The following is a 20,423-nucleotide window of genomic DNA, read 5'->3' as shown; positions in this document are numbered from 1 at the left end:
GATAGGATTACTTGGAAAGCAAGGTAATACATAAGATGGATAAAGTTTCAGCCTGGCTTAGATGAATGGGATCAGCTAAAATATGCAGTAGTAAATTATTTAAATAAATTTACAGTATGCTTTGAACAAAATGGGAGGATTGAGTACTTGTGCTGTTCATAGCTCAGCCTTGGTAAGAAGATTGGTTTTGTTAAAAATAACTTGATAAAATATTCTAGTTTTATCTTTGTATCTTCTAATTTTAGAATATATTGCTTGTGTCCTCTCCACTTGACTGCTTAGGGGGGTGGGGAGAAATCTTTGGTATTCTGATCTTTATGGGGGAGGGGATATGTCCTCCAGCTATACACAGAAATACTTAGCAGAGCTAATTGGTAACTAATGGATACAGTTGCTATCTAATGCATGAAGATAGTTAAGTAAATGAATGTACTGAAGAGAATGCTTCCTGAAATATTTGAATGCATCAGTAGTTTTAAATGCATTGAACATAAAAAAAAAAAAATATATTTTTTCAAGCCTTGTCAACAAGAAGGGCTGATCTCGTTGACCAATGACATGATTATTGAATTTTACTTAACTGTATCAGAAGATGGTAGGTTCTGCCATTTTTAATTCCTTTCATTGCATGCTCATTTAACTCTAGTGCTGAGTGACATAAAAGACCTTTAGATGAGCATGCAGTTTGGGATATATTCACTTTACAGATGCTCTAGAGAAATTGTTTTCATAAACTTACTCTGGTTTGTGTGTGGGCCTGGGGGAAAAAAAAAATAATCACTTAGGGTTATCACTAATCCCCTGATACTGCACTACTTCCTACATGAGAGCATTTTCTTAAAGAAGGATGTAAGTTCTTGATATCAAATTCTGTCTTTTGCAGTTCATTTGATATGAATTGTAGTTACTTGGGGGGAAAATTATTTTTTGCTTTTGTAACTCTCTACTTGGAGCTAGATTTGATCCCCATATTCATGCTGAATGACAGCTTTCCTCCAGTAGCAGTAGTCTGTTGCATGAAGCTTTTAGAAGTTTATGCCCTCTTAGCATATTAAATATAACAACTCATTACTGCCAAAGTTACTGTTTTATTTGCAAAACACTTTACTCTTATTTCCATTGGCAGTACTGGAAGAGCCTATAGGCCAACTAGGTAAAAAGATGGCTTTGTGTACTCAAAAACCACTGTGATTAATTACACTGTAATTCAAAGTTTGGGTAAACATAGTAAGGTATTTAAATGTACTTACAATGATATTTAAGTGGCAGTCAAGGAGTCGGCTTGACAGAGAATTGTCAGACAAAAGCAAGGGAGTCTTCTAAGCTCTTGGCAATGGAAAGTATGTAGTACTATTACCGTGTTGAGAATTTGACTTTTCTCTGTATGAGGTTTTTTTGACTCTACAAGCAAGCAGACCTCTCTGCTTTTCCTCATGCAAATAATAATGAAAAACCTGTAATGAGAAGGTCTGAAACTAACAAATTCCTTTTTGAGTTTGAGTGTGGCAACAAGTATCCATTTACCTGAGCAGAATGTCAAGCGTTTTATTTGGTGCGTCCACTTAGTGGACCAATATATGCTTTTTTTTCCCCAGGGGTGTTCCCCAAATTAACATTGCTGTCCTGACCAATTAAGTTCCTGTACTGTATCTTCACAGAATCAGACACATTGGTTGGAACAGTTCTCTGGAGGCCATTTGGTCCAGCCTCTCACTCAAAGTTAGCACTGTTGCCAACACGAGATAAGGTCAGCTTTGACTTCTTTCATCAGCTCTTGAAAACCTCCACGAAACTCCACAACTCCTCTGGGTAGATGGCATCTGTGCTTTGTTACCCTTCAAGTGAAGAAATTTTTCTCTAATGTCCAATCAGGACTTCCCAAGCTGCAACTTAAGGCTTTACCCCTTATTTTACTACCTATTTTACTATCATATGATTGCTCAAAATCAAGATCAATCTAATTTTATCTATGCTCGGCAAGCTCCAACTTTAAGAACTATTCTTTCCCCCTACTTCTATGGCTGAAAGAATGTATCAGCTGTAATAATCTTAGCTGAGCTGACCATGTGCTTGAGTTTCATGACTCCCACACTTTCTCCCATGCTATTTCATTGTTCAACATTGCTGTTAAGCGTCTTCCTTATGAATCATTGTGACCATGATTCTGATGTAGTGGATGATGCAAAATGGTATGAAATAGGAGTGTGCTCAGGCTTTTTTCTTCTCTCCAGCACTGACACTCCTAGGTATTCATGCCGCTATTTTACAGTTCCATTTCAAGTTTATTGCGCTCTCTGCTCTGCATTTCTTCCCTTGCATACTTAACTTAAAAATCTTTCAAATTACTCTTGTCCTTTTCTTTTCAACAGCAGTGCCACTCATGCTGTCCTGTTAGTATTCCCACACGCGTCTTGGAGCTTGTTATTTAATGACAAGTGTGTATTCGTTTGCTATGCCACCATCATCTTTTATCTCTCTCTTCTTTAAACTGTACTGAGTATTGAGCTGAGGTGTTGTGAAGTGACATATTAATTTGTCTTTCTTTACATGGAAGTATTCTGCTGCTGAAACCTGGGATTGTGTTGGCTTTTTCCAAATGCTAGTTATGTTACCTTACCCGTGCTGCTGGTCTGTGATAAACTTGTAGTCCCAATCTTGATCTTTCTGTGCTTTGAAGACTTAAGCCATTGGCAGTCATGAGTGCCTGCCTGTTGCATAGGTTGTCATGGGTTGTGCGTGGGTTGTCATTAATATGCCAGATAAAATTACTGCTAATAATCCATTTCAATAGAAGCGGTATTAATAGCCTTCCCCTGGTCCGGTACTTCCTCTGTTGCCACCCTCTTGTACACTTAGCAGTTCCTATACCAGTCTTGTCTTCTCTGCATTAATAAACAATTTGCTGTCCAGTATTGTATCAGGTGATTTATTATATGTGATGCCCCATTTATTTATCTGAAATAAAATATGCCAGACAAAATCTATTAGAGAATCTCTTCAAAAAGAGACTAACTTTAAACTTTTGCTGCCTTTTTTAGCATTTGAATGTATGGTTTGCAATGGTCTCTTTCAAAACCTCTTCCAAAAATCTCTTTAAGTTGTGTAAGTTTGTGCTTGCCTACTGCACTTCTACCTATATTTAAGAAAGCTGTATTTATTCCTGTCCAGTCATGTGGTTTTAGGACTTGGTGACAGAACCCCAAATTCATCAAATTTGAGGTTGACCTAAGCCCCCCCGCCTTTGATTTGAGGTGAAAGTTTCAGATGTTTTTTATTAGAATTTGTAAATAATGCAGTAAAACAAGAAAGCACTCAAATAGTGAGATCTCAAAAGTAAAGTAAGAGACAAGATGAAGTGGTTAGAAAACTTTACTCTGCAAAAACAGGATGTAGAGGGGACACAGGAGTCTCTTTTTCCAGTTCAGCCATTTTTAGTGGCTTCCTGGGTTGCAGCAGATTCTGTGCAGTCATAAATGGAGAAGGTATGAGATAGCGGAAAGAAAGGAGCTTGGTTTTGGTTCTCTGTTATCTGCCATTTTGAAAACTGTCAGTGCCTTGAAGATTCTTTGTAGCATGTTTGTGTACTTGGTAACTACTCTCTGTTCCAGAAAAGCTTTTGTTATCTATGTGTTTTCAAAATACCATCAGATATTTGCCCCATCCCTGGAGACATCCAAGATCAGGTTGGATGGGACTCTGAGCAACCTGATATAGTTGAAGATGTCTCTGCTCACTGCAGGGGGGTTGGACTTCCAACCACTCTATGTTCCTATGATATTTAGTAGCTTTTGAACACTTATTTTACAGTTTTGTAGCTAGGCCCACATATAAGGGGATCTTAATATAGAAACTTTTCTGTCTGTCATCCACCTTCTCTCTTGTATCTTTACAGGAACAAGGCAGAAAGTTGGGACTATTTTTATGGATGTCAGAATATGTATCTTTATGAATGAATGTCTTTTTAGTCCCTGTTGTTTTATGTTGCTGCTAAGGTAGGATAAGTGTAAGACTCTGTGACTATACCTTGCCTCTATTTCATGACCAGTGTGCTTCCTGGCGTGTAGCCAGATGGTAGACTGATGGGAGTTTCTTTTGGTAGTTTGCACATAAAAGATTAAAAGAGCATCTTGCTAATTTTTTATACTATGGCCATCACTACAGTGAATGTGATGTCTTAAAGACTCCAATGGCCTTCTCTTAGGGCAATCTAATATGGGGCAGACCTCTGCCCTGCAACAGTCTGCAACCTGATATAGGAATTGTTTTGCTGGGGAATTTGTTCTTTTAAAAATCTGCTTACTGTATATGGTCTGGTACATGTCCCTTCAGAAATATGGCTGCATTCTTTGGTGTATGTAAAATATTTTGTAAATAGCAACCAGACATTACAATAATATTTTAAGATGCTGGAAGAACATTGACAGAACAGGAAATATATAACTCTTTCGCTTGCTCTGTCCAAAAGATAAGAAATTATTTTTTGTTCAAGTTCTAATTCAGTTATCTTCAAGGAATGTTTCTTGGCTTGTTACTGTCTTCATTTACTTCCTTTTGTGATAGAAACATAAACATGCTTGAGATATGCTTAGCAATTTGGAGTGGGAATAAAGCTGTATTAGCTGCAGAACATATCCTGTCTGTGAGAAGTGCTTGCTATCGCTTGATATCATCCAATGTAAGAATAGTTTTTAGCAGTCTTTATGAGCTAATTAAAGAGTTGTGACCTTCCTCTGTTATGTGCATTTTGGAGCATGGATTTCTTCTTGTTCAAGTTGATGAAAACAGTGCCATGAAATAAAACAATGTAGTTCCAAGTACTCCTTTGAGAGCAGGTAGTACACCCAAGATGCCTCTTGCTATGTGTTGTAATATTTGAGCCTAATTTTATCTCTGTGGCCTGAGAAAATTATAATGTAATTGGTGATATCTCAGGTGAACTGAAGTAGAACTTTGCTTGTCCATCTTAACTTGGAAGGGTGAGTATGAAGTTCTGACTGTAAAAACTCAGTATTTTAAAGTTACATATTGAATTACGATTTTAAAGTTACATATTGAATTACAAATTAATACTTGTATTTTTTTGTCTTTTCAACAATGAGCAAACTCCCTTTTTACCGTAAGTCCTGCTTGCTTTATGCTGCAAGGAAAAAGATTCCTTTACAGAGGAAAGCTTCGAAACAAATAGTGACCTTCAAACTAATCTCAACTTCATATTTTACAGTAAGTGTCAGTACCTAGCACCTTACATCAAAGGGCATAGGCTGGAGAGGAGTGTTTTGGTTTTTCAGGAAGACTTCCCCCTGCCCCAGCTGGAACCCTGTGCTTTATATGAAAATCGAGGCTGTTGCATTAACTCCTAGTGGTTCAAATTTTTTTATTTTTGTATATTTCAGTGCTGGCATTCTCCCTCTTCATAGCTTCTTTGCATTGTTCTAATTTAACTGATTAAAGAGAAAATTAAGTGATCTATAGCTATGTGATAAACTTTAATTCCCTGTATAAGGGAAAGCTGTAGATTCTGTATCAGAGCTGTATCCATAACTGTTCTATTAATTGATTCATATAACTAGAACAGAATATTACCTTGAATTCTTGGTAACAGATTACAAAAATAATTAGCAGATTAAAGTTAAATCATCAATAAATATTCTCAGATAATTTGAAGATCTTACTTGTGAAGAAATATAAAAATAACTAAATATACATTGCTTGATTATGAGGTGAAGTAAGCTGTGATAAGGTTGTGAGCAAAATTCAGAGTGGAAAATAACTGGGGCACAAGCGTTCATGATTAGAAATGCAGAATTGAGTAGCAGGTAAATGCATATTGTCCTAACAGATGATTTTAACTACAGTCTTTGTTAAAGAGAGACTTTTCACTTGGACGTTTAAATCTAGCTTGGACAAAATTACAGATGGACTGCACTATAGAGAACAACTCCACATCAGATTAATGGGCCTGCATCTTTGTGTCTTGACATGCAGAAGTCAAAAGTAGTTGATTTGGGATTGAAGTTATGACTTTGTGGCATTTTTACGTAGCATTTTCTGAGAACTAGCAATTTTTTTTCACCTTTGTGATTTGAATGTTTTAACATAGTTTTTTTTTTAAAAAATAGTTATTAAACAGGTCCATTTGGCTCTGCAAGCTATCTTTGACTGTTAAAGTCTGGCTGGGAGTGGGGACAACTAAGAAGTCTTAAAAATGGCATCTACGACAGTAAGTTCAAGCATGCTTGTCTAGGTAAATGTGGCTAGTAAATTGTTAGACTGGCCTGAATCTAGCTGTGCTAAGTAGTGTTTTCTTCTAGCAGTTCCTGGGCAAGGTAGGGCTTCACAGCAGTTGAGACATTCCCTGTGGGCAGGTTGAAGACAGATTTCTTGTTTTGTAGGCCAACAGTACCAGCACAGATGTGGACTGTTGTGTGCTAGTTGGTCTCAAAACTATGCTTAGAGTATTCCTGGCAGACTTAGTTTACTGGTCTAACTGCAGGTACAGTTTAGGAATTAGTCCTAGGTCCAAATGTGTGTAGCCACTTAATCTGAAATCTTCAAAAAATTAACCAGCACATTCCCAAAGTCAAACAAGTTCATAAACTGGGTTTGCTTATGATGTAGCAACCGGAAGACTGTAAGAAGCTATAAAATAAATAAATACATAAAAATCTGAGGCTGAGAGTGTGTCATGTTTCCAAGAAAACAAACTTCACAGAACTTCATAGAACAGTTGTTCCTGTTTTTTCAAGTTTTCACAGGGATTCTTGATTAAAACCAAGTTACTTAAAGTTAAATGAAAAAAGCCAAAACAAACGAAACCCAAAAGCTAAAGTAACAGCTGAACTGCTCTAGGTTAGTTGGAGCCAATATTTGGGTTGTCCCCCTCCTGCCTTTGAAAAAGGCTCTTGAAAAGTCACTGTTGTCTAGGCTTTTCTATGTGATTAAGAGGCTTTACAAAGAAAGGTAGTGAGGAATAACGTGTATACCTAAGGTCTTAAGACAGTTTACATCTATCATAGACTTCGTATGGCGCACACAGAACTGCTGCCTCAATTGCAAGTATGGCTGATACCATTGTTTGAAAGTGGGAAAAATCTGCACTGGTAGATATAGAGGCTTTCTCTATGCTAGGCATTTTAGTGGTACCTCTAATTTGGCCAGAATATCTAGTGCAGAGAAGACTTCCCATGGATCTGGATGACTTGAATCAGAAATACTTGAGGGTTTTTTTCCTTGAAGATTATCAAAACTAGAATGACTTAGAATTTTTGTATTGAAATATTCTTCTAATAGAAAATGTTTTGTTTTGTGTAATAGCATACATTTGGGTTCATTGTTCGCAGCTCCATGTTTCAGAAGAAAGCTGATTGTTTAAATATAGATAAATTGCTTTGAAATAAGATCAATTTTCTGTCACTCACTTGTATTTTTTTCATGTATCTGCTACTTAATTACTGTTAATTTAATATTGACAATGCATTGTAATGCCCTTTTATTAGAGTGAACCAAAATATAGAATGACTAAATGATTTAGAACTGTATTAAAAATACATCATCTGAAACCACTGTACTGATACGTCACATGTGAGATGACTGTATGGGAACTAGCTCTGTTTTAATTTTTTTATTTTTTTAATATCTGTTTAGAGCTGTATGACACTTTATAAAAACTACTGAAATATTGAGTAAACTGAGAGTACAAAACAGAAGAATGAAAGACTGGTTCTGGTCCTTTCCTGGGCTGAGTCAGTGGAAGACTACTTCTCAAGTTCTGGCTGGAAAATAAGTCTGGTTTTTAGTGGGAGGAAAAAGGGGAAACTAAATCTGATCTCTTCTATCCTTATGTAAGATACAGGCTCTTAAATGGGCCATCATGGCCTCTTTCTTCTGTTTGTGAAATCATGAAATCAGCCTTGTGGGGAGGGACTTCAATAAAACCATTTTAGAAATATATTATCATTTCACTAATATTTTAGAATTGGATTCCTGCCCCCCCCCCCCCCCCGTCATCAGTTATATGCTCTAGGGGAAAAACCCCACAACTTCCTCAACAGATTTCACATTTCACTTTAGAGCCACTGGAGAAGCTTTATATCTGACTTTTGTGTCCCATATAATTTAATCTCCATCTGTTCTTTGAACATAAATAAAAAAATAATAGCAGAGAATTTATCAAAATGGAAGACTGTCTTCTGTCTGTAATGAAGACAAGAATAGATACTTGTATATGGTAAATTTTAATTATCAACACTTTTTTTGTCTACAGTTGGATCAGGGGATTAACAGGAGAAGAGACTATCTGGTTTAAAGTGTTGCAGCAAAATAAACACCCACCCTATAATATCAGGATAAAATAGCAATTACTTTAAGAAATCTGTTATTCATTGCTTCATTATTTGCTGTCTGACTGCATGCTGTTTGACGGTTCACTTTTTTTTTTTTTTCTCCCTCCTTTGAACTGGACTGCTTTTGCTGGCTTGGCAGTAAGCACTGTTTTCTCTCAGCACAGCCATTAAATCTCTCACCTGTGTGTCCTGTGCAGAGCTGCAGTTGAGAGATAAGGTTGGTCTCTCACAGCAGTAAGCATTGGTATTCCAGGCTCTTCTTTCAAGGGCATTTTGCTGTGATGAAGCACCTCACATGACAAGGAAAACATACAGGCATGTTAAATACCCTTGCTAGTCTGAGAAAAGTAAGGGTAAATGGAAATGATTTAAAAATACATTTTGAAACTGTTAACAGAGTTAATGGATAACTGTAAATCACATTTTTAGGCAGGAGTATTACAGGCCTGTCCCAACCGGCATAATCCATTAAATAACATCTAGTAATGGAGAGTACCTGTCCTGCTCAGTTTACACTTAAAATCCTAATAAAACACAAGGGCTCTGCGCCCTTAATGTGTGTTCCTGCATGTTTTTCATCCAAGGTCACATAGGTAGTTCTGTCAAGAATTGAATCCATCTCTTTACCATCTTGCTCCTGTGCCAGTGTATGAGTACCTCCATCTTCCCAATGCGAACTGAGAAGGTGCCTGAGATCTCAGTTTCTTGCAGCTCTTGGAGCATTGGCCTGGCATCCTGTGTGTGTGTCAGTTTCTTATAGAATCCATGTATGACCTGGATTCTATCCTGTTTTCAAGTCCTGCAAGAGTAAATACATGTAGGCGCTTCATCTGTTTTGTAGTCTTTGGTCATTCTATCATTTTTATAAAATTAAAGATAACAAAAATGTATTGATTAGAAATTTGCCTGGGAAATCTGTTTTACACATGCTTATTAACATTGCCATACACCTACACAGTAGGTATCACTATTTCTCTCTTGCTGTTGAAGAAATTGAGGCACAGTGGTAACAATATGTGTAAGATTCAGTTCAAGGTCAACACTTAAATTTGAATGTCAGCTTGTACATATGCACTATATGTTTAAGTTTCTGTTGTAGTTGCTGGAAATCTAGTTAGCAATCAGTGGAGGTTAGAGAGCAATTCAGCCCAGCTTAAAATACGTATCATGTGACTGGTCAGCAAAATCCCACTCTAGAGTCCATTGAGTGTATTGAACAAGAAGTATTCAGTTGCCCAAATACAGGTGCTTAGTGCTAATTTAGTTATCTTGGAGCATCTCTCAGGGCCTCTGGCTGATGGTTCAGAAGAGAAGGGTCTTCCAGAGGTCCTTTATCACGTTTGTCAACCCTGTGCGTGTGTCTTGGATACCCTAAGGCAGCTTACATTGCACTAGCTATCCATGCTGAAGCAATGAAATAAAGTCCCAAGTCTGTCACCTATAATGGCAATGTATATACCAGGATGTGGAGATCTATGTTTAGTTCTCTTAAAACTGAAACCTATGCAATTTATCTATGATACTGTGTAGACAGACTGCAAATAAATTTAGCTTACACTGCAGGGTTATGATCCTCTTCTGTTATCAGGGATTCATATGTGTGTGTTATGTATTCTGTGGGTGGTCATCTGTTCACCAAATGAATCGAGGACGTCCTGACTTGTGAACTGCGGCAGCTCATTTTATGAGAGAGAGGGTTCTGTAGTCTGGAACTGTAACAGTTATTTTGTGTGGATCTGGCACAGAGAAGGATTTGTAACCATTTCCAGTAGACAGAAGACACATGCCCTGATGATTTCCACCCCCTCACACTTCCCCGCATATACTTGGAAGCTAAGGACTGTGAATGATAATGCCACGTTAAAAGTAATTGAACAATTCTGACTCAGAGCTGAAACTTGTATGTAGCTAAGCGAGACAGCAAAATGATGTTGGCTAAATGACATAGTCATTTATTCAGTCTGTGAAGTATTCTCATGTTATTGTATGCGGGTCTTCGAGTTGCTTGATATTATCTGTATTAAAGGAGGGAGAAATCCTTCATAATGTTTATGATTTGTTTTATTTTCTGACTCTTGGACCCTCAGATTCTGAGATCTATAAGCATGACTAACAAAGTTATTACCTACAGAAAAGCAAAATATCACTTATAATACAGAAAAGTTACCTTTCCAAAAATCAAGGCCAGCCAAGGTGTGGTTCAGCTAGGGATTTTCCAAGCTCTAGAGTTCTGCACGTATGAGAAACTTATTGATTTAGGGTTATTCTAAGTTCAGTTAAGCTTCCATTTTCTTTTTTTCTCTGGCCAAAATTCTGTCTTTAAAAATCTTCAAACCATAGGAATGATTATTTGGTATGAGAAGGGGTGAATTGGAGTCCTTTTTTGCCACAATTGTTGCCAATTTAGAATTTGTAGAAACTTTAGCTTGGGGGTCAAACTCATTTTGGGAAGATGGATAGTTCATTGTTCCTTATTTATTGTAAATACCAGTTAAATTTTCTATCTAAAAGATATTGATGTATAATTCATCTATTTATCATCTTTGGGGGGTTCAAAGATGCTCTGGATGTTCTCTTTTATATCTTCGATATTGCTGTGTTCAGTAGCCTCTGAAAGTTCATGAAGCTTTGACAGTAATTTAGAACCGAGGAAAGAGTAAGTTGGTACAGATAGGCTTCCTCAGGCTTAACACATTCTTGTTTCAGCTGTTGACTCTGTTCTTGGAGAAGTTTGCTAACGGACTTTAATGGAATCTCAGGCTTTTTCATCTATTAAAAAGGGTGTACATAAGAGTTAAAATTCTCACAGCATTGTTAAAAGGGGCATAATTTAACAGAGTAACATTTGGTGGCCATTCTGTTTGGGAATGATGAGTGGGAATATTATTTCCAGGTAACAGTGAATTCATCTAGCATGGCGATGTTAGCTCATAGCATTGGATAATGTATTTTATCTCATTTGCTTTCACATCTCCCTCAGCTTCAGACATCTCTGAATTGTGTCCTGAAAGTGCCAGCCTTTCACCCTTCAACATACACAGACTGTAAACTGCACCGTAGTTAGAGACGAGGATAACTCCTCCCCTCAGTTCCCAGTTATTGGCCCAGATTCCCCTGATGTGATGTGTTGGGCTGGATTTATCTGTTACTTCCATCCTTTTGGGGGTAATCTACTTTAGCATGGGACGATGCTCACTGTCATAACTAAAAAAAAATTGCACATGTTCTTTTTCCCTTCTATGGCTGAGCTGAACCCTACTTACTCTTCAGTATTCCTCTTTCTTTTAACGTCTTTATGAAAGACTTTTTTGGAGGAGCTAGCTTTGCTCTTGAAGAATGGATCTGGTTGGCCTTTCTTATCTTCTGCTGCAGACAGAAAAACTGGAAGAACTGTCTTTGTCTGGGCTTTTTTTCAGGGCTGTCTCTTACGTTACTAAATTTTTATGGGTTTTTAAAAGTATTTATCTCTTATAATTCTGTTAAAAAATAGGATTATATTTGTAAAAGTGTGTTCCTAGTGACAGGTATATAAGGGAGCTTGGTTTTAAATACTTTTGACTTGTGTAGTGGTCTGAATGAGGTTAATAAAGATGTACATCATTAAAAACATTTGAGTCAGACATAATGTGAATCTACTTACGGTGGTCCATTCAAGAGTCAAAAGGTCATTGATGTAGGGTTTCTTTTTATTGTTCTTGATTTCTACAGCACCTTGATATGGTTTGCATCTGTAAGCAGAGCTGTTGCAGAAATAATCCCTCTATTACTAGTAATAATGAACACAAGCTTTATCCAGTGAGCAAAAAACGTTCACACTTGCTTTTGAATTTAGCTAGTATTTTTGGTTATAATGTGGCTGATGTTACTGTGAGGTCCAGATACAGTGAAGTTTCCCTAAGGCTAAATCAGTAGTTGTTTGCTTGTAAAAGGAGGGTCAAGATTTTGCACAAGTTGTTTTAATGACTTGACAGTTGAGCTTGAAAAGTCTTAAATCTGTGGTACTATTTATACTTATCAAGCTGAAACATAGCTATAACTATGGTAACGCTCTAGAAAAACAAAAACTCCACACATAGGAGTAAAGGTTGTAGACTAGGACTGTGTTATCCCAGGCACTGTACAAATCCAGAACACAAGATTGTCCCTGGCTGGAACAACATGACTTATTTTCCTTCTGATTTTGGAAACTTCTTGTCTTTTTGGAGGGGGTTGCTGATTCAAGTGTAAGATATGATCATGAAGTGTTAATCATCAGAGTCTAGTGAAGCTGTTACCTCATCAGAAAGTAACTCCCGAAACACACAAAGTATGTTTAGAGAGGAGACATTGCTTTATTCTGCGCAAGGTGGAAGATTTCCACAAATCGAGCACCCCTACTGAGGTTTTCAGTCCATACTTACACACTCTGGTTAAAACACCACGCCTATCTAATATGTATGTTCCACCTAACTATTGCATATTCATTATGCTGAGCAAGCATGACATGGTGTTCTCTTGAGCAATCATCCCAGAGTCTTCTACACCTGCGCGGGGCTCTCTGGTGGTCTTTGGGGGTCGTTTGGGGAAGAATCCCCCTCCTCCTTTTGTCCTTCTGTGGGCGTGTGTCATCTGAGGACACCAGGATCTTTGTTTCTCTTGGCAACCCCTCAATGCCAAGGAGGATGAAAGGTCCTTTATTAGCAAGTCTGTGACCCTGAAATGTCCGTTATCTGGTGCCTTGACTATTATCCAAACACTCCTTAAGCATCCTCTCTTGTAAGCAGAATCTTAAACTAGATAAGCTTTACCTTGAGTACACATAATTTAAACAGCCCTTGAATAGCAAACATATCAAACTTCTCATGTTTTGGGTTTTTTTTTCTTTAAACTATCACTGCCTTCTTATTTGTTAATCAGTCTTTTGAAGGCTTGAGGCAACAATGCTACGGGATTACTTTCGTTCTTAAGAAGCAACAATACCACCCGGTGTTATGTTTAATCAGTATTATTCTGAGTTCTAGAACCTGTTTGATGGCTTTACATGTAACTGTAAAAACTTGGTATTTCCATACTCAGCCTAGATATGCAAGTGGGTCTCGATTGTTCTTAAATTCACTCCCCTGAAATATTCACATATAGTGAATAGTGCCCATTTAACTCCATGCATAATTGTTACTATGGGCAAGACCTGAAACAAATTGAGAAACTTCTGAATGACTGTTCAACACTCTTTCTCCATTCTCAGAATTAGTGGTTGTGGTATTAAGCCCAATGTAAAATTGGTAGGGGACGGCAATAGAGTTATATAGTTTTGGACGCACTTACATTAACATTCTAGTTCAGGTAAGTTTCTTCTGAAATGGTCATCCACCTTCTGCGCTTTGGCTCACATCGCAGAGCACTCCACATGTGGATTCCCTTCAGATGAACCTAAAACAGAGGATGCCTCCAGGCTTGCTTCTGCTGTGCTGCTGCTGGGTACCAGTCCTTGGGGCATACTAGAGCTAGCTTAAAATAATCCCTCTTGAAATAGGTATACTGTTGATGTCAGGTCCTCAGCACCAAATGTTTTACTTGAAAAAAGATCTGCTTGTATTGGTGAGTATTAGTGTTCCATATATTGTCTAGCCTTTAACTTTCAGGTGAAGCTTTAAGGTATATATGTGCTCCACAAATCTTCTAGCTTAGCACCAGCCAACAAGAGAGCAGCTTTCCTGTGCACGTGTTAGTACAAAAGCTGTGATTAGTAGCAGCTTGTGATCTGGAGAACCTACTGAAAGAGTAGGTTCTTTGAGTATGCTGAAGTGCATATCTGTCTCTATCAATTTCTATTTATTAAACATGATACTTTAAAATATGCATGAAATATGGCTTTATTTTTTCTTGCGAGTTTGGTGAATTGAATTTAATTTCTGAGAAGAAAAAACAACTAGTTTGGCTCTGTAAAGAGCTCACTAAAATACCCTACTGAGCTAGAGTAGATTTTAAGGGGAAAAAAATGGGTTATGCTTAGGAATAGGCAAGAAGAAACAAGAAATTAAAGTAATTGTGATCTCAGTAACATTTTCTTACTCAGATGGAGTGGAAAAATTGCAATGATTCTGTTTTGAAAGGAGATGAATAGTAGAAGTGCAAGAATAATCATGAAATGGAACAGGTCAGTTTGTACACCATGTACCAGGTTTTCATAAGAAGATTAAGGAGATAGGCTATTGAAATTGATAGGTGACAGTTTTAAAAATGAAAAAAGTAAATAAATTATGGAACTATCCAGTGGAGCTCTGCATTGTAAGATCTTTTTTCTGTCGCTGCTATGAAACCACACTCAGGCCAGGCATCGCTTTCACTTCGGATGCCTTTCTAGACCTTAGTGATCAGCATCGTCCAATTCTTGATATTTTCCTTTTTCAAATGTTCGTTATGGTTTTTTGTCCTGTTGGTCCATTACTGCTAAAACTTTCATTAGGCTCAGATATACATGACTCGTCTTTGCTTTCAGTGTTTCCTTCCAGCTCTTTGATAACCACTTACTAACTTCTCAGTTTTCTGGTGACATGATTTTTCCATTGCTGCCTGCTTAGAACTTCAATCAGGCATCTTTATGGCTTTTTTCTATGATATCACATATATATGATATTCAAATATATAAATAAAAGTTCCTCTAAACATGCACAAAAATGTTAACTTCAAATTCTTTCTAAAAAGTGTTTTCCTATAGTTTATGAAAAAACTTGACAGTGATCAAGTGACTAGTGTGCAAAATAATTGATTATCATGATAAACCATATTGATTCATTTGCTGCCTTGTACTACCTCATCCATTTCTGTTGATCAGTATAGTCTTGGTTTGTAAACTCTGTAGTGCTGGGATATGTTTCTGTCCTGGTTCTGGATTTTAGCTTGTGATTACTGCTGATGGGGGCTGCTATAAATGCAATTTAAAAAGTGGGCAAACAATTTAATAGAACTTGGAAAAGAATGTGCTGGTAAGAGATCTCAGCTTTTCTGGATCAGCTTCTAACCTTACTGCCAACTCACAGGCGTAAAGAGTGGATTTCTCAGCGGAGGTTGTTCTGTCTTTGGCTAATCTGGAAATCCCTGCGCTTAACAAATTTATGGTGCTGGTGAAAGAGTAAGACAGAAAGCTGGGTGACTTGAGTCTAATCTGAAGCTGCTTCTGCTTTTAGGTGTCTGAATGCACAGTTTTGGTGCAAAGAACTCAATATATTTTCCCCAGGTGTCTTCATTTTGAATTTCATTAAGGGCATGGTAGTCTGCAGCCCAAACTGACTGCGGTTCAGCACACGTATCTGAGATAGTTTTAGACAACCTAGTTTAAAAATCAGTAGCAAACTATGAGCAGCGTCACAGAACATGGTACAAGCTGCAATATCTCTGTCAATGAAGTGGAGTTAAGCAGAACAGTCTCTTACATTGAGCTGTGTGCTGCTGCTATAGGTTTATATCAATAGTTTAATAAATATTTTAATTCTGCCTGTTAATCTGACTTACCCACAAATGTCATCTCTAGGCCTGCAACAATTAAAAGTAATTTATGGATGACAAGAATGAAACATTAGAGGAAAAATAATGGTGCAGGTCTGGAATAAAGATCAACTTTAGAAGTCCCAAATTTGTAGATATTTTATTTCTATCATTAAAAAATAAACTTGCAAAGAATAAACAGATCCACTGAGTCAGCAGGTGTAAAAAATCTTCACTTCACTTAAAAATATTTCTTTCAGTTGAATACTGTTAAATTTGTGGAGTAGTAACTCTAAGGACATATGGTATAAAGGTTGCCTAGTGCGAATTCCTAATTTCAAGGGAAATTTTCGTGTTCTGTTCTTTGAAGGGGTATTGACTTCCAAATCACACACAAGACATGCCTCTGATCTTTATGAAGATGAGTCATAGTGCAACTTGTATGTCTAAGTACTGGGATCAAATTTGCAGTGTGTTGATCACTCCTGATGCTAGGACTAGATGTTCTCTAATCTCATGTGTAGGGTTATATAGTGTGCTTTATTAAAAAAGAAGACATAGAGCTATTAAAAGCAGAGTGCTGAGGTTTTGTTGTTTGGGTTTTATTTTTTTCATTAGTGCTCTGCTGTAGATTTTAAAGTATAATGAAGTAACGAATGTTACCTTGAGCTTAGTGGCTTTAAACGCTGGGTTAATTTACACTCAGAGTGGGGCTTTCAGTGTCTGGCGATCTTTTTTTGCCAGCATAAGCACTCAGCTGAAACAACAGCTATGACTCAGTTGCCAGTGAACGCTGCTTGAATTGATTTAGTCCGAGTTCAGATTTAGCACATAATCATGTTCAATTTGATCCACTGTGCTGCCTAGAGATAAAAGGGTTGAAAAAATAGATTTAGCTTATGTCAGTCTTTGTGGTGATGTCATTGCCATGAGAGATGGAATAGCGCTGTTACTATGCTGTGCCTGCTCAGTTGGTGGGTGTACGAGGGAAAGGCAAGGAGCAACTCAGTTAAGTGCAAAGAGCTTGCGTCGGAAGCTTGCAGTTATTGTCAGCATTGAAACAGAATTTTGGACTGTTCAATTACAATACTGAATTGAAGATTTTATTTTATTTTTTTCTTTTCTTCCAATCATTTGTTACTCTGAGGTTGCCTAACTCTGTGTACAGAAGGGGGGGATGCCAGCCCGTAGCATGGACTGTGATGTCTCCACTCTGGTTGCCTGTGGGGTTGATGTGGAGATTTTTGCCAACCAAGAGGTTAAGGTATGCGCCTACAATTCTTTTGTTACAGATGCTTCTTAGAAAAGCCTTTGGGAGCAATAGGCATTTGTATGTAGCAATTCAGAATAAGGAGGCAGATGAGATTCTGCTGCAGTAGTAAAAGACATGCAGTTAAAAAAATCTGTTAATTAGGGGAGAGAAATGTGGGAGAGAAATGTGCCTGCTTTTTACTGTGTTTTGATAAGCTGAAAGAATAGGCTGGTGTTTACTCTTTAATGATACAAGAAAAGGGTTATATAACTGGCATCTGTGCATATGCATGTTTCATATTCATAACAAATCATTCATTGTTTATTTTGTTGAGATATTTTTAGTCCAGTGTCACTTTTTAGCTCAGCCTTGCCGTAAATGTTATTTATCAATGTTGATATGATAATCTTCAGGTATGTTTACTCAGTTGAACAGTAGCTGTTTCTTTCTTCAGATCTAAATAATGTATACAAGTATAAATTTTTTGTGAAGGGTTAGAAGTTTGTAGCAAGTATTTTGGTGCATCTGCAATATAACAGTATACAAAAAGTTGTGCATCTCGCATATCATATGAATACATCAAAAACAGTGCTTAAATCTAAGGTTTGATATGCTGGGCTCATAGTCTCTTAATTAGACAACTGCTGTAGAAAAGTCATTGTGTGTAATTGCTTACTGTTGAAATCAATTATCTTTTTCATTTATTCTCATATTACTGCAAGAAAATCACTGCAAATTAAGTTTGAAAGAGGAATTTCAAATATGCTTTTCACAGATCATCTGAAAGAGCTCATAGGCATAATACAGTGATATTCAGCAGTTTATTTAAAGGACAAAGATACATTAGTTTCTAATCTGATTGTTCTTAGTATTGAAAGAGTGGAACAGGGGGAAGAAGGATTTACAAATTGGAGGTCAAATTTTGATCCCCTGTTTTGTTTAATTCTGAGTCAAATATTGAAGCCAGTGGAAATATCTGGAAATAAAACCACTTTCATTTGCAAGAGGTTATTACGATTTTTATTTCCCTGTTAGTTTGTTACCAGGTGATATCATGTATGCTTTGTACAGATGCTTTTGTGTTGCCAGCAAGAGATTCTTCTTAATTTAAGAAGCTTTTTCCTAACAGTTTAATACTGGATTTAGAGATGAAATAGTGAATAATTCAGAGGAATGGTTCAGGTGAGCAGTCTTGCCTGCATTGGGACATGTTTTCTGTAGCATTTTGAAATAGTAAAATGTTAGTCTGCTTATTCCTTTTTTTCTTCTTTTTTACTTAAGAATGTGTTTTTTTAAATTTAGGAATTACACCTGCATTGATATGGGCTTGTACCTGGAGCAACTGTCTTTTAGTGTCTGGTCTGTGCTCAACGTAAGACTATGCAAGAAATTAAAGTTGTAGTAATTTTCTTGTATCCTTATTCATGTGGCAGTAGCAATGCAAAAGCGAAATTTTGGCTTGCATAAAATCAGCAGAAAGCGTTCCATTGACTTTGTAAGACTTGGATTAGCCTGATTTAAGCTGCAGCATCTGGAGACTGTGGCCCAGGAACATGGCATAAAAGAGAACAAAAGGGTTACAGAGACATTGCAGGAATTGTAATCCCTTTCATGTTACTTAGACTTTCTGTACTTTGTTTGATTTGGTTAAAACTGCCTTTTTTTCTTCTTTTTTTCTGATGTCTGAATTAAAATGTTGACTGCAAAGACTTTAGGTATATTTACAATGGAGACTGCACTGCAGACTGCACTGCAGCTTAGAAACGGTAAGTCTGTTTAGAAGTTGGCTGGCTTAGATGCTAGAAGCAGTCTGTCCTCGGTGACCCACAGCTCACTGCAGGCTAATTTTCACTTAGTTGTCAACAAACTCGGTTGTCGGAGGCTGTGTGCAGCGCTGCCGCAGCTAGGCTGCTTCCAGTGCACAAGCCTACCTAGCTCCGTGCTGATGCCCAGTCTCTCTCTACACAGCAGGCTGCAGCGTGGGCATCCTCTCTGTGAAAGTTTCAGCCCTACTGATATTTTGCAGGTGGAGAGACCTACTGCTTTTTGCTCACACCCAGGAGAATTGCAGCAAAGAAAAAAAAGAATGTTTTTTTGTCTGCAAAAGGGGTTCACTTCAAGGTGGGTTTTTTTTTTTGTTGACAGTATGGTCGCTGTCAACATAAAAACGTTTGTGTTGACTTCGATAAGATGACAGGAACATCAAGCTTTAAGGTTAAAAAGGAAGGAGGCTGTTTCTGAGAAGAGATGGGTGTGGAACTTGCAGTAGAAGAGCAAACGCAAGCACAGAAATCCTGCCTTCTCCCCCTGCCCTGTTCTGCTGTGTGCACCTACCTCTCCGCCCAGCCCTTCTGCAGGTCAACTGGAAGGCACAAGTAGTATTGAGAACTGAAGTCTAGGCTACTGTCCTTTCAGTTTTCTTCTGCTATAGAGCTTTTCACGTAGGGGAGAGTTTTTTGTAGGGAGCCTTCTGGCTGTGTGAAGGGAATGCTCCTTCAGTGGTAGAACAGATACATTAAAGATTTCATGATACGTGTGGTGCTTGATGAGATTTGCTAAAATGAGCTATTAGTCCTGTAGAAGTAGTTCTCTAATGTCAGCAAGGATTGTGTTTTAGGTTTTAGGATATGCTTGCAGCATAGCTCACTATTTCCAGGCTTTGGAGCAGGATGCTCGCTGTACTGAGCCATCCCTGTCCCGCTTACAGCACGTGGGTTGGACGCACCTGGGAGGCTGATGGCAGCCAGCAAGCTGAAGAGGGGTGTGGAGGTGTGGAAAGGAGCTGCCCTGCTTGCCAGGCCTGCAGTGGAAGAGCTTGGTATGTATTTGGGCTGTAGAGCAGGAGCTCTTGCAGCAAGTGGCAATGATGCCTCCTGAAGCTGTCACTCCTCCAGGGCAACAGCCCTTCAGTGCTGGGGCATTCTTTCAGAGAGGCAAAGGCTGCTACTGGGCAGCGGTCTTGGAGCGGAGCGAGCTCCTTAGCTTATTGCTGCTTTTACACCTATAGAAGTGACCTTATTCTGTAGGCATTATGCTCTTAGCATCTGGCAGACAGGCTCGGAAATACTCTTTTTTCCATTTGGCCTCTGGAACAGGAGAGCTATTACTTAGTACTGAAGGCAAAGCTTTTTAGTTTCAGCATTTGGAGTGGCTCGTCCTTTCAACAGAGGCTTGTGTGGATGCCCTGCAACTGGCAGCTGGCCCACAGCACTGACACCCTTGGTTTACCATCCATGAACCCATCCAACAGGCCTTTTGGTTTTGATCAGTTGCTGCTTTGAAATGTCTTTTATAATCCAAAAACTGGGTCACGCTAATAAAGGTGCTACTGACTGTTCAGTGTTTGTATATCAGGAATTGGGAAA

At 38.0% G+C, this 20,423-nt stretch overlaps 1 protein-coding gene across 2 annotated transcripts in view; it reads left to right on the top strand.

The window, feature by feature from the left end:
• Positions 1 to 20,423, top strand: part of RCAN2 (regulator of calcineurin 2) — an 88,764-nt gene that overhangs the window by 27,850 nt on the left and 40,491 nt on the right. The window contains exon 1 of one of the 2 annotated variants that reach the window (XM_030037792.2): positions 16,764 to 17,070. The exons of the other annotated variant lie outside the window; for it this stretch is intronic. Within the exon in view, the coding sequence (XP_029893652.1) occupies positions 16,984 to 17,070 (87 nt within the window). The 5' untranslated portion in view covers positions 16,764 to 16,983. Of the gene's footprint in view, positions 1 to 16,763; positions 17,071 to 20,423 lie in introns of those variants that run through there. 2 annotated transcript variants of the gene reach the window in all.

Source organism: Aquila chrysaetos, chromosome 15, assembly GCF_900496995.4.
Source record: "Aquila chrysaetos chrysaetos chromosome 15, bAquChr1.4, whole genome shotgun sequence".
NCBI lineage: Eukaryota > Metazoa > Chordata > Aves > Accipitriformes > Accipitridae > Aquila > Aquila chrysaetos.
The sequence above is the reverse complement of the archived record's forward strand: the minus strand, read 5'-3'. Positions and strand labels throughout refer to the sequence as shown.